The following is a 14644-nucleotide window of genomic DNA, read 5'->3' on the forward strand; positions in this document are numbered from 1 at the left end:
CCTGGAAGCCCAATAAAATAGATGAAGAAAGAGAAATAAGAGGTATTTCTCTTATTAAAAGAAGAAACAATGTTGTTAGTTTGTGGTGATACAGTTGTAAAAGTGGAAAATCCAAGAAAACCTACAAATTATAAGAACATTAATTAGAGTTGAGTAAGGTTACAGGATGCAAGATCAGTATTAAAACATCAGTGGAATCATGCCTGTAATCCCAGCACTTTGGGAGTCTGAGGCCGGTGGATCACCTGAGGTCAGGAGTTCAAGACAAACCTGCACAACATGGCGAAACCCTGTCTCTACTAAAAATGCCAAAATTAGCTGGGTGTGGTGGTGTGGGCCTGTAATCCTAGCTACTCGGGAGGCTGGGGCAGGAGAATCACTTGAACATGGGAGGCAGAGGTTGCAATGAGAGGGTGCCTAGGGATGAATCTAATAAAACGTATGCAAACATTTATGAAGAATAATGTAAAGTTTTATTGAAGCCCAATGTAAAGGAAGTGATATACCATGTTCATGATTAAGAAGGCACAATATCATAAAGATGTAACTTCTGGCATTAAAACATAAATTCAATCTAGCTCCCAACACAATTTTTTAGGAGATCGATAGGCTCATCTAAAATTCATATGATGAGTAAATGGCCAAGAGTAGCTACAACAATTTTGAAGAAGGGTATGGTGGTGTGAGAATTAATTTACCAGATAACAAGACTTCGTATAAAATATGGTAATAAAGCAGTGGAGCACCAGGGCAGGAATAGATACCCAGAAAAATGGGCCAGAAAAGCCTGGATGAACATTTGGGCATATGTAGACAATCAGAAGACCACAAAGATGGCATAAAAGGTAAGCAGGAAAAGGATGAGTTATTCAGATATAAATGGATTCATCAGGGAAATAAAAAGTAAAATAACAATGCATCATTTTATGCTCATTGAATTGTCAAACATTAAAATATCTGACAGCACCAGGTAATGATAAAGATGAAGAGAAATGGAAATTACTACACTAAAGGTAAGGGTACACATCAGTAAAACTACTGTGGAGAGGAAGAAATTTGTCAGTATCTAGGAAATATTAAGATATGCCTTTTATATGACCCAACAATTCCACCTCTAGGTGTATATTTTGGAGAAACTTTTGCACATATTCCAATGAGACTGGCATAGGAATACTCATTGCGTAGGCACTTATGACAGTGAAAATCAAATGTTGCTAAACAGGGAGATTAATAAATTATATATATGTGTAAAATTATAGTAGTGGTATACACACAACTTTTGCCATTTATGGCAATGAAAATTAAATATTGATAAATAGGGAGATTAATAAATTATACGTATGTATACAATTACAGCAGTTGTATGCATAAAGCAGTGGAAATTAAATGTTGATAAATAGGGAGCTTAATAATATACAGCTAAGCAGCTGGAGCTATTTGTATCCCAAAAACCCAATGCCGAATGAAAAAAAATCAAAGTGCATAATGTTATCTGCTATTTTTTATGCAAAACTCATAAATACCAAAGTAATTGGTCATGTTATTTAAGGATAGAAAGATTTGAGGCAAATGCATTTTAAAAATAGCTGGGAAGGATATATAATAACTTTAGGATTGTAGTTACTGCTGAAGAGAGAGGTAGAGAATTTGGTTGTTGAGGGATGTAAATGACAGTATCTGGGATATTAAATGAATGCTTGTTAAAAAAGGAACAGACAAGGCAAAGTATGAATATTTATAAGATTTGGATGTGGGTAAATGAGTCTTTGTTATGTTTTTCTATATATTTTCAAGTGTTTGTGAAATATATTATGCAATAAATAAAAGATCACAAATGGATGATGAACTCACAGCTGGTTTTAAGTAACGACACTGAATAATTCTAGTCAGGAAAACATGAACAAAAGAAAATGTGAAACTTTGGCCCCGAGATTTGTGGCTTGTTGAATGAAAGTTGATCATATCTCAGGTTTGGAAACTTGGGAAAGCTGATGGAATCTCAGGTTTGGAAACTTGGGAAAGCTGATGGAATCTCAGGTTTGGAAACTTGGGAAAGCTGATGGAATCTCAGGTTTGGAAACTCTCCTTTTGATTGTTCTTGGTTGTTCCCAGGAGAAGTTCCAAGAAACTTCTGGATGCTTCCAAGCATGCTTGCATTTTCAAGGCTTGAGTCTGGCAGACGAATAAAGACTGGGGAAATGTGTGTTCAGTTTTGATTTAGAATTAGTAGGAAAATAAAATCAGAGGTGTTCAAAGGTGAGCACAAAGATTTCTGCTTGAAAAAAATGCCACCCGTAAGTGTCCTAAGATAAATGTTTTAGCATGTGTCTGCATACTTTATTTTCAGAGTTAAAATGCAGTCCCCCCTCCTTCTTTTAAAAAATCTATTCTAATACATTTTATTGTGGCAAAGAAGAAAAACTTGTTTCAAGTTAAATTTTTCATGTAATGCATATTTCAGATACATATATAAAGACCCTCCAAAAACCATTGCTCAGGTAATAATTTATTAAGTCAATTTCAACTAAACATTGCTACCATTGCAAAAGCATTTGCTCTGAAAAGGGACTGAAAAATGCATCATAAAGTTACATAGTTCAGCAACAATATCAATATTGATTATGTAAAGTAAAACTACTGGCAAATGTCATTTAAGCTTACCCTGTAATTTTTAATAACTTTATAATGAGCAAATGTGTCACCTTAAAAATGTACCAGTGGCATTTACAAATTCTTTCAAACTCATTTACAAATACAGTAATAAAAATTCCTGAGCTCCCTTTTCTTACACCAGTGTTCACCAATCAACATCCACGTAGTGTTTTATTTGACCGACATCCTCTTTCTTTTTCTTAAGAAAATATTTTATCACATTCGTAAAGGTATCTGTGCTTCAAGTCAGTTTGTAAGTATCTGTTTTTAATGTGAACCTGATCATAACAAGAGAAAAATGCTTAACATTAGCAGGGGCAACAGGAATTGAGGGGCGGTGTGGGGGATGGTGGAGGAGATGTAGATACAAGAATTCCAGTTTAGGTATTGGGACCTCCAAAGTAGAATGCATCTGACAGTATCAAAAACAGGCTCGGTTTCATCTGCATGGTTTTGAGGGACTTTCAAAGGTAAAGCCAGCAAAAGTTACTCTGCATATTCTGGCCAGGAAGGTCCCTGTTGGGGGTTTTTCAATAATTCTATTTCTTATCCTTCTCCCCTGTCCCCCCACTGCTCCCTTACCCCAACATTTCAAAGTTTCTATTAAATAGAAGTTGCATCTTTCAGCCCCGAAAAAACTGGGGAGATTTACAAGGTATAAAACTTGATTAGTAAGTTGTAGGAAACCTGACAAGGTTAAGGTGTCAGATGGGAATCTGGCAAGATGTGGCAATATTTAATTTCTGTTTTCTTTCGGGAAAGTATATTCAATGCTTTTGAAAAATTAGTTACATATTACTTCTCCAGCTCACCATTAATTATATAGATCCTGTGTCTGGTGACTGAGACTTCAAATTTTGCACCTTAAAAATATAAGAGGACCCAAGAATTAAAGGCAGATGGCTTCAATATAAGCACAGGAGAGCTAGCATTTCTTTGACTGAAGCCAAGTTTTTTAGAGCATGATACTCAAGTAAGAAAGAAATTTCTCATTCTTCTGTAAGACATGGCATTAGAGAATTAAGAGGAGGCAGAGAAGAACTTGGAAAGCAAAACCACACACCATTTCACAATTCTGCAACACAAACATGAACAGTAAGTGAAACTTTCTAGTTCTAGATCCATTAAAAGTAAAAGATTATCCATTTGCACTTCATCTGATGGATTTTGTCAGAAAAACTGTTGTTAGCAATATGGATAAATAATAACTGTTCAAAATGATTCCCCACTTAAAAAAATGCTTTGGTTTTTCCATTATTTCACAATATTTAAATAAGCTTCTCTTATTGGATCTCCTTATATCTGGTTCCATCTTCCCTCATTTTTCTCAGGCTCCTATGTTAAAGGGATGAGGTAAAGGAGGGAAATTTTGTTTTGCAATCATATGGAAGGGTGGACATAGACGGGAAGAACTTTTTTTGTCCAACTTACATAAACAACGTCCTGATTATAGATCTTTTAGCAACAAGAAATGTCCAAAAAAAGGCTTCAGCCATGAATGTGTTATTTTGCTCATCTCCATTTCAAATTAAAAAATAGGGCAAGAGTAGGTAAGGGAATTAAGCATTTATTAAGCCAGGCACTGAGCTGGGTATTTTCAATAATGGTGTGAATAGAAATATAATGAACACATTATATTGGGATGTCTAAGATTTTGTTTGGCAGGCATTGTTTTTGGCATGCAATAAAAATGAAGATGTTATGATAGCAGTTAGCATTATCTCCAATCTATTCACAAAGATTTAACTACCCATGTTGTCCCCTCAAAATAGAAGGAGACAAATGAATAAACCCATGGAAAACAGAGAGCACAATGTGCCACAAGCAAAGATTTACAGAATGAAAAATGCAAAATAACAAATCAGATAACTATAGTCTTCTATAAATCTTTAAGTCTAAAAAAATAGACATTACAATAACTACATACGGAAATGAGTTTTTAAAATCAAAACAAGATTATTCCTGGTAAATGACTGACTTTTCCCACATCATACTATGTTTGATGGCTAAAATCAAATAAGGAAAAGGGTTATTTCTAGGGGGGTTACAGAAGTCAGTTTGTAAGAGATATCATTATCATGGCTTTGGACAACTATGAGGTGACTTATAGTTAGGAAAAAATCTGCACTCTATGGTTTTGCTGGTTTTTCATCTGATGACTTCCTAAGTATTCTTTCTGAACCTTTCTTGCAGCCAGTTTTTATAAAATGTAAAAATGTAAGAATGGTTATTCAGAAACTCTCACATAACCCTGCAAAGTGATGAATTAGAAGGCGTGTGTGTGTGTGTATATATATATATATGCCCAGCAATTTAATTATAACAATTACTTCTAATTTCTCACTTAGTGTTGGGGAATTTTGCTTGGCATTTTCTAGGGAAAGAGGAAAAGCAGAGGTAGTGGTAGCTTTGAAAATATGGAACCTTACGCTATTACGTATAGCTTCACTTCAATATGGCTTTACAGAAGACACAGTCACCCAACAGGCTGGTTCTAGATTGCTTTGGTTTCCACATGAGACTTTTCAATGTTTAAAATGAATGATGAAGCACAAAAGCAAGCCTCATCACACAAAGAACACTTGAGAAGCTTCAGCAGTCACATGAAACAAAGCCGAGAGGTTGACTTTTAAACCACTGTTGGATTGTACTTTAAATGTGTAACACCCCAGAGCAGCTGTACAATGAATGACATAGAATCCTTCTTCCAGACAAAGATTAAGAAAAAAATTAGTACATTCACCGTTTCAACAGAAATACATTACATATTTTTTCAGTTTTTTTTATAGTCATAGACACAATCATATTACAACTACATATGGATAAATTGTAAGTTATTAAGTAATGATTTTCATTTGTATTACATGATGAGTTTCACAACATGAGGATTACATATTTCAGTATGGCGTATACTATTTTTGAACCACATAAAGCAATATAGTACTAAATAATGTAACAGTTACTGTGAAGTCAGGAATGCCACTTGGCAAATACATCAAATATGCCACCAAAAACCAGTCAAAGCATGAGACGTGACATCTTTCATTTCTAAACTATATGCAGCTTTGAAGGAAGGACATTAGGACACAAAGGGGAGGTAGTTTCTTTAAAAAATTCACAATTAGCTTTTCAGGAATTTCATAAAACAAATTATTTTTCAGAGGTCTCTTCACCATATAGTTTTTCAGATAACATGGAAAAAAGATTTTTTTCCTCAGGATTTGTAAAGTGTACACAATAAAACTCAGACTACATTTTGAGGTTTATCCAAGTGAAGCCTAATTTGACCATAACTAGTAAAGGTTATTTTTTATATTACTACTTCAGTTGCTGAAGGTTTTAGGGTTTCTTTCTTTTTAATCAGCAGCAAGTAGAATGTTAATGAATAGATTAAGATTATCTGAGAGTTAATTAATAGACTAAGGTTATCTGTGGTCTATTTATCGACCACACCTTATAAACAAGATAGGGTTTTCCCGTTTTGAGACTTTATATGTCTCAATACTTTCTAAATTGAAAACAGAGCATTAAATCAGGGGAATTGATGTGGATAAAACAGCTGCCAGCATGATAGTGTTTGTGAATTATGTACCTCTCTTGGACATAAACTCATAAAATCTGTTCAGAACACTGAACATATTTAGATTTACCATACCCAATAAAATTTGGATTTAGTGGGTTAGTCTCAGCATTTTCTGGAATCCTGAGATGCCCAGATCTCTCTGGAAACTTCCTATTTCCTATTTTACTATCTTTTTCCTTTTATTGAAATGGGTGCCATGAGGGTCCTAGACCAAAACTCACCATCCTGAAAAACAAAAATCTGGGGAGAGAACTCCTGTTTTATTTTCAGGTGATATATTTGCTAATCATAGAATAAGTTCAGATCATAATTATAAATAGGATTTCTCTGAAGCAATCAATCTGTATTTTTAAAGCTTCTCCTTAAGACCTCCAGTATCTAGTCATCAAAGTAGCTTGGATTTATTTATTTATTGAGACAAGGTCTTCCTCTGTCACTCAGGCTGGAGTGCAGTGACACAATCACGGTTCACTGCAGCCTCGATCTCCTGGGCTCAAGCAATCCTCTGGCTTCAGATTCCCAAGTGACTAGGACTACAGGTACGTGTCACCATGGCTGGCTAATTTTTAAAATTTTTGTAGAGACTGGGTCTTACTATGTTGCCCAGGCTGGGCATGGATTTATTAGTGGCCTTTGAATTAACTAAATAATTAATGAATGTGGGCTTAGTCTCTAAGCATGCAAATCTCTAAATGGGATATACTTGTGGTCTTCAACTTGGCCTTGGATATCTGTGTGACTGATTTAACCTTTGACTCAGACTTTTGCAGTGCCAAAGTCATTGTTTATGAATAATTTCATTTCTTGTGGATCCTATGGTTGCTACTAACTCTTAGGAAAAATAGTAGGCTCTGGAGAAGAAGTAAAAACCCTATAAATACGTAAAGCTAGGAAGGAAAAGGAAAAGCAAGGATGTTAAATCAATCTGACTTGGAGGAACAGATCTCTGTTTTTCTCTTAAGCATTGTCACACAGTTTCACGTGCTCGCTGCTTCAGGCCAAGGGCATGTCAGCAAGGTTTTCTTGCATTGCACCAGGGACACTGACCTGAAACCCTGGATTTCACCTAGATCATGAGAGGTCTTAGAAACCTTTTAGGCCAACCCACTTATTTAACAAGTAAGGAACCTGATGTCCAGATTTTAAAAGACATCCCAGGACAGAGAGCCTACTTAGTCATGGCGATGTGATTTAGTCTTGGACATTGAGTGCTCAGTCACTGTCTTAGTGACAGTATTATTGTGCTTGAGCCAAAAAGGCAGAAAAGGAAATTTGTTCACTCAAGAACACACGAGACTTTCATCAATGGCACATCTATGTTAGCAACACTTGGGATGGTAATTCAAAGTCATTTATATTTTTCTGTTTGTGTGCAAAGTTCCAATGTACATGCATTGTTCTCTTCAGGTTTAGGCATGTAAGCCAAAGACATTCAAAAACGTATCAATATGTTTTGGTATGAAGAGTCTCAAATCACAGCGTGGCAGATTTATCCCCAAATCACAGCCAGACTCAATTTCTTATCAGGCAAAGTAAGTCACACTATTCACAACAGCTCTGTGTTGATTCAATTAAACAATACGTAAAAAACATTCACTGAACATTTGCTGGTTGACCCTTAGAGCATTTTGTTGTGCCCTTTCTGGCTTCTTCTCATCTATCTATCTGTCTTTCTATCTATCTATCTATCTATCTATCTATCTATCTATCTATCTGTCTGTCTGTCTGTCTGTCTGTCTGTCTGTCTGTCTGTCTATCTATCTATCTATCTATCTATCTATCTATCTATCTATCTATCTATCTATCTATCTCCCTACAAGGCAAATGTTACTTTCTAATCAATACATTTTTCCTTGAAAAATGAAAACTTAAAAAAAAAAAAAAACTAGAGGAAGGCACTTTGTAAAATGTGCACAAATCTGTTTCTTTCTTGTCTACTCTAAGCAGATAGGGAAGTTGCTAAAGGCAGGGCCAAGTCTTTCTGCAAATGATGGGCAGTGGTGGACACTTGAGGAAAGAGAAAGCCAGAGTTTCCCCAGAGCCAAACTGCTTCTTGGAATGCAGGGGCCTCTGGTTGCTCAATAACTCACAGGCTTTTCACATTCAGCTGGGTCATCACAAGACACACAGCAAAACCGCCCAGATCTTGTGTAGGCAGTAAAGGATTGACCCCTTCAGATCAAGCCAGTTAAAGTGAGTCTTTTGTATTAAGTGACTACCAGGATTGGTCTTAGGCACTTAGGAAAATGTAGAGTCTGTTAAATAGCTAATAAATGTAGGATCTGTTAAATATCTGACACAGTGGATACTAACTTGTGCTTATACACATCTGTTAGAACGAATCGGAACCTTTTGCTGTTTGGGTTGTAAGCTACACAATCACCCACTGCCTAGATTCAGTTTCCATGCGCCTTAAAACTTGAATATTTAGGTATTTGTTTATAAAAATACAACTTATTATAACTCAGAGTGTAAGGACCCATGAGCCAACTGCGCAATGGTTGTTAATAATCTAGGAAGGTGCGAGGAAAAAAATTAACAGCCAGATATAAGCAAAGAGATTTGGGGCTGTTGGATTCAGCAAGGAATGAGCATGGCTTGATTCAGTGAAAGATCATTTTTCTAAAGATTAGTGCCTCCTTTAATATGTCTCTTTTCAATCTCCTGCCTCTTTTTTTAATGGCTCTTTCTACACATATATTTGCACATAATCTTAGAATATGATTCTGTACACATATCACTTATAAAATGCACATGCAACATATTAAGACTAACTGGAACTGACGGTTTAAAAAGCAAAGTATAAGGAGCACATCACTGAAGATTACTTTGTATTTCTATGACGAAGAGCAATTTTTTGTTAGATTAAGATAGAAGGCATTGGTTGGAATTATTTTTGCAGAAAAATATTCAGTGAGTCATGGAATCCAGGAGTCAGTTTCAAAGGACCTTAGAGGTTATCTGGTCCAACATCTTCAGAGGAAACTGAGGCTTAGAGAGGGGAATTAATCTCTCCAAGGCAAAGCAGTTAGGACCAGAATCCAGGTCTCCTGACTGTCCCCCGCCCCACATGTATCCTTCCATTTGAACAGCTGTCTCCTTGATAGACCACAAAAAAACCTTTTTGTTAGACCACAAAAAAGCTTAATTCAGATAAACAGTGCTAACTGATCACAGAATTAGTCTTGGCTTGATGAGTGGCTAATTGGTGTTTTTTAGGGATTTAATTCAAGTCCTTAGCTGTCACAGTTTTTCATATGTATTATAAAAAATTATCTGTCAAAAGCAGATTACTTTTATGTTTAGGTTTTCAGACTTTAAGAGTGACTGATACATATCTTCTCTATTCTTAGAGAAGAATAGACTATGTTAGGAAAGGTTTAGTCTGCATTGGCTTTGAGGGTGACTGTCTTTGGTTAATGCCTCTCAAGGTAGACTATATTCCTTGGCCTTTCAGAAGTTGTGTATACTTTTGCTGGTCATTCTTTTATGTGAATTCACGTAAGATTCAGCATAATGGGAATCTTAAACTACCGATATGCTTCTTTTTTTGTCTTCTTACCTGCAGTGTTGTTCATTGCAAGTCAAACAGACTTGATCTGTCCTTTCCAAAAGAAGATTGTAACTATGCACTAAAATAACTAAAATAACTAAAATAGTGGAAATGGTTGTCTAGAACAGTGCTTCTCAAACTTCAGTGTGCACTTGAATCATTTGGGGATCTTAGTAAAATGCAGATTCTGATGCTTTAGGTTAGAGATAAGGCCTGAGATTCTGCAAACAGAATTTTCAAACACTGCTCAAGTGATGCCTATGCAGTTGGTTCTCAGACAGTTTAAGTATTGAGGATTTATGGGACTGAATGAGCTTGGACAACTTTCCCACATGCTTCCCTTACTCACATGATATTTTTCATATGTTAGGAAAATGGAGCTTCATATATATTGCTTTTGACATTCTCAAAACATTGGCAATGTGTTCACTTTCAAACGGGGCCGGGGGGATACCTCTGAGTCCAGTTGCTATCAGTATGAGCTAGTTGGGAATATTTGACTTGCAGAGGTGAGCTCAAGTTCTCTATGTCCAGCTAGTAAATGGACACAGAGAATAGATTTACCATCAAGTGAAGGGAAAAATAGAGGGAGGGTGTTAGATGAGTCATGGATGCGCCCTTTAAAATGAAGATCCAAGCTTTGACTTCTTTCAGGAAGCCTGGCATTGGAACTGACTGGGAGATTCTCACTACCACACTCTGAACTTTGGAGCTATTTCCATTGCTATACAAATACCTAGTTTCCCAGAACCTTTATTTGGACACTTCTGATATGAGCTGTTTCTGCCACTGCCAAGATTTTGCAGTTGAATTTACTTCAGAGAGACACTAACTCCTGGCTTTGCTTAAAATTTTTTTGTGGCTCAAGATTTCTCACAAAAACAAAACCTCTCTCTTTTAAACAGCTGTTAGAAATCATAGCTCTCCCTTTTTACGGTAGCTTTAGGAAGATTCACCCATTGATGAACAGGAGTCCCAGAGGAGCCTGAAACTCCAAGGAGAAATAATTTCTGGTTTGTGGAGAATCCTAAATCCCTAGGTTGGTGGTGGTGGTAGTTGTCGTTTAAAGTGTCCTGGAGATAAAAAGAATCGGATAAACTATGCTACATTGTGTTGGAAACTGAATTTTGTCATTCACTTCATATTTCACAGTGGGCTTTGGGTTGGTATGGCATTTTACTCCACAAATGGGAACTGCATATACTACTATGTACTGTAAATACACATTATAACCTCGCAGCAGAAAATACCCACTGAATACGTAAACAGCTGTACTGGGAAGATAGAAAATAGTCTTTTATTTTACTTAAGTTATAGAAAAATAGTCTTCAAAAATACATTGTTAAACTTACGGGTTTGTATTAAAGTAGAATTTGTATGTACAGTAAGGCAGTAATTCCATTAGCATCCTGCTGTGGTTTTCTTTTAAAGTTAGTCTTTAGGGAATTCTTTTTTAACTAAGAAAAGACTAAGGTGTATAATAAATTATCTATTATGCTGAAATGAAGCAGGAAAACATCCTAAAAGGATTCACATGAAATTCATCTGCCCCTTGTGTAAGAAAATTTTAATTTCCAAACTATATTCTATAGAGGCTTTAAAATAGAATTTAGGGGGGAAAATCCATGCTTAACATATCTAAACTATTTTAAGAAAAAAATGGAGGCATTATTTCTTACTTGCATATCAGCAATGTGTCAGTAAGGTATAGGAACTGATGTAAACAATTTGTTCTGGAATGCATTCTTTCCTTAAATGGTTATATTTGGGTAATCCTAATAAAATGGAGGAGGAGTGTAAAGGTTATGCAATTGTTTTTCAAAAGCAATTTTCATGGCATTTTCCTATATGGAAAATTTTCCTTTGTCATCTTTCTATGGTAAACAATTTTCACAATTTCATTTCCGTCTGTCCCATGCCAAATCACGAAAGCCTTTTCCAGAGGATATTTCTATTGGCATTGTCCCTCAAGAATACTAAGCAGTGTGCTTTTATTTCATTGAACACATAATTTTATAACTAATAGCAAAAAGTAAATCTACAAATCACAGTTAGGAAACATAATGATTTGTTCTGGAATCAGCTGCTGGAGAAAGAGGCAAGTGGTTAAAAATGGAGCATGAAAGGAGCTGGGAGCTTTAGTAGTGTCAGTCTGACTATATTCTTGAACATTTCATGTACTCCGTAGTGTTACCTGAAGAAAAATCACATTTTAACCAATCATTCCATTAGTCAAGCTATCAATGAAAGGAGTGCGTAAAACTTGCGGGATCCAGGTAATCCAAACCACCCAGCTGGATCCTGCACTTGCTTGGTGTCGCAGTGCAGTTGGCCAGGTCTTGCTCAGCTTGATTCTGTTCAAGTGATGGTGGGGCCTCTTTGGCTGATTCCTCAAAGCAAGCCACATTTTTAGCATGCGGATCCGGCACCAACACCAGGATGTTGTTATCCATGACCCCGGACACTTTGGCATACTCCTTACTGTTCTCAGGAGCCCTGGGCTTCTCGGGCTGGCCGCTGTTCTCTCTCTGTTTTGGTAGCAATGATAATGCGCCATCTTTGTTGACCTTGTGAATCTCCACATAATCCAAGGGTTTAGCGGAGCCAAAGGGGGTTTTCTCCTGGGGCAGCAGCCAGGGCGTATCTTGGTCAGTCTTGGAATGGAAGCTATCCACCTCCCTCTGCTGGGCTGCCTTTCCCTCCTCTCTAGACTTAATGGTTTGAGAGGATTTTAAAGCATCTTTACCTGCTTCGTCCAACAGAGTGGCCGGTGCATCTGCAGGGCCCACAGCCAGCTCACACACATCAGTAATATTGTGGTAGGAGGATCTGGGGTTGTGCTGTATTAAGGGCCATGTTGAACATTTGGACCCGCCAGCATGAAAATAGGGAATTTTGCCTTCCATGCTTATGCACTGGGGGTCCCAGGTGTGGGTTGTTTCAGGATTCTCTGGCTTCTCAATGACCTCAGGATCATAGAATGTGGAGGGATTGGCCTGGGGTTCCTCACACTTTTCAGACAAAAGGGAAGGGCTGTCGCAGCTCCCCCGGCCTGAGTCAGTGTCAGGATCCAGGTATGTGGGTTTCATACCTTGACTTGGGTGTTCTTTTGAATGGACTGACATTAGATGCTGGTCCTCACTGTCGTCTACTTCTAAATACTCCACCAGCAAGTCCTCATAGTCAGAAGTGGGAGGAAAGTCTTGGCATCCCAAGGCACTCAGTAGTTCTTCAGACTTGCCCTTCTATTAAAACACGGACACAAGAAGAGATGGCTGTTAGCTTCATAGCATTCCAAATCAGCATCCCTGCTAAGTGGTATCTGTTCATTGCCACGAGCAGGTGGGAAGATCTCAAACTTCAGACATTTGTGTGCCAGGCCATCTAGAATCACCTTCTGGATACTATTCAGCAGATATATTATCTATCTATCTATCTATCTATCTATCTATCTATCTATCTATCTATCTATAAACTCAGGATATTTAACTCAGTCTCTCTCCAAGCAATAATAATCATGAGTTTAATGGGCAAGTAGTATATACACATACAATAATAAACAGATAACTGTAAAATGAAGGTTTGTGAAACTTCTAAACCCACAGTGCTCATGCATGCATCTGACACTGTGGCCCACTGGCAGGGGTGTGGTTGCTGGCCTCCTAACTTCCTCTATCACCTTTTAGAATCTGGCAATAGTAAGTGGATTCTTGTCTTTTCCTTCTGTGGTTCCTCTTCCTTCTCTCCTTCCTCTTCTTATTTCCCCTTCCCTTCTCCTCTCTCTTCCTAACCTACTGTTTTCTTCTACTCTACTTCCTCTCCCTCCTTCTCTTCTCCTTCTTTGCCCTATTCCATATTCCCCCCTCTTCCTATTCTTCTTCCTCCTATCATTCTTCTCCCCCTCCTATTTCCTCCTACCTCCTCCTCTCACTCTCGCCTATTTTTTCTTATCCTCTGACTTGGGTCAGGTACTGACCTAGGTCTTGGCTTGATCACTTATTACGGGGTATGTGACTTTGGACAAGCTACTCTCTGAACCTCAGCTTCTCCATTTTTAAAAGGTAGAAAATAATATGAATACTACCCATCTGGCGGAGTGGGGGGGTTCTTTTGAGGATTAGAGGTAATATCATTGAGAATGCTAATACATATTTTTGAGACAAAAGTAGCTATTTTATCATTAAGTCTCTGTGGCTAGCAGGTTACATTGTGAGCTGGACAGTAACTAATTTAGTTTGCTGAGACATTCATGCTGGTTCTATCAGGTCAATGCTACACTGGATAGTGGAGGAAGAGCACTGGGTTAGGATCCCGGACTCCTGGGCTCTAGTCCCTGCTTCGATATTTGCAACCAAAGTGAACACAGACAAGTCAGATTATCCAGGGCTCACTTCTTCTATTCTTACACTGTCAGACCCAGAGCAGCTGGGTCAAGTGGTATTTGCCTTAATGTACAGCTAGTTCCTTTTATATACGTCAGTGTTAAGCTTAAAAGCCAAACTGAAACTATTTCAACGTGGAGAAAAATTTAAAAATGTTCTAACCCGTCTTTTCATTCAAAACACTCACCATTTAATTCCCTCTTGAATCAGCCCAATTGGGCCCTGGCAAACACATGGCCCCACTGTACTGATCTGGTCTCAACTGAGTGCCCAAAGTGAGAGATAATGGCAATAGGATAGTCTGTTACTATGACTTTATGTAAAGAACATTCAAGTAGAAGTTTCTACCAATGTATGATTGAGGGGCTGGTGGTGGGTCCCTGTTTCGCATTAATCAAAATATTCACTCTCTTTCTAAATTGATTATTTGTACAAATGTTTATCTCTGTGCTTATGAGTAGATCTGATAAATCA

General features: G+C 37.4%; 1 protein-coding gene and 1 long non-coding RNA gene across 4 annotated transcripts in view; one reads left to right on the forward strand and one right to left on the reverse strand.

Moving 5' to 3' along the window:
* Window positions 1-14644, forward strand: part of LOC144341392 (uncharacterized) — a 50412-nt gene that overhangs the window by 4967 nt on the left and 30801 nt on the right. The window contains exon 2 of the long non-coding RNA XR_013418298.1: window positions 6677-6774. This is a non-coding gene — a long non-coding RNA (uncharacterized LOC144341392). The remainder of the gene's footprint in view (window positions 1-6676; window positions 6775-14644) is intronic.
* The window catches only part of PRLR (prolactin receptor), a 161859-nt gene continuing 158275 nt past the window's right edge, over window positions 11061-14644 (reverse strand). For all 3 annotated transcript variants that reach the window (XM_001092241.5, XM_015139842.3, XM_015139841.3), the window contains one exon: window positions 11061-13033. In XM_001092241.5, the coding sequence (XP_001092241.4) occupies window positions 12029-13033 (1005 nt within the window). In that variant the 3' untranslated portion in view covers window positions 11061-12028. The remainder of the gene's footprint in view (window positions 13034-14644) is intronic.

Source organism: Macaca mulatta, chromosome 6 (assembly GCF_049350105.2).
Source record: "Macaca mulatta isolate MMU2019108-1 chromosome 6, T2T-MMU8v2.0, whole genome shotgun sequence".
Lineage (NCBI taxonomy): Eukaryota > Metazoa > Chordata > Mammalia > Primates > Cercopithecidae > Macaca > Macaca mulatta.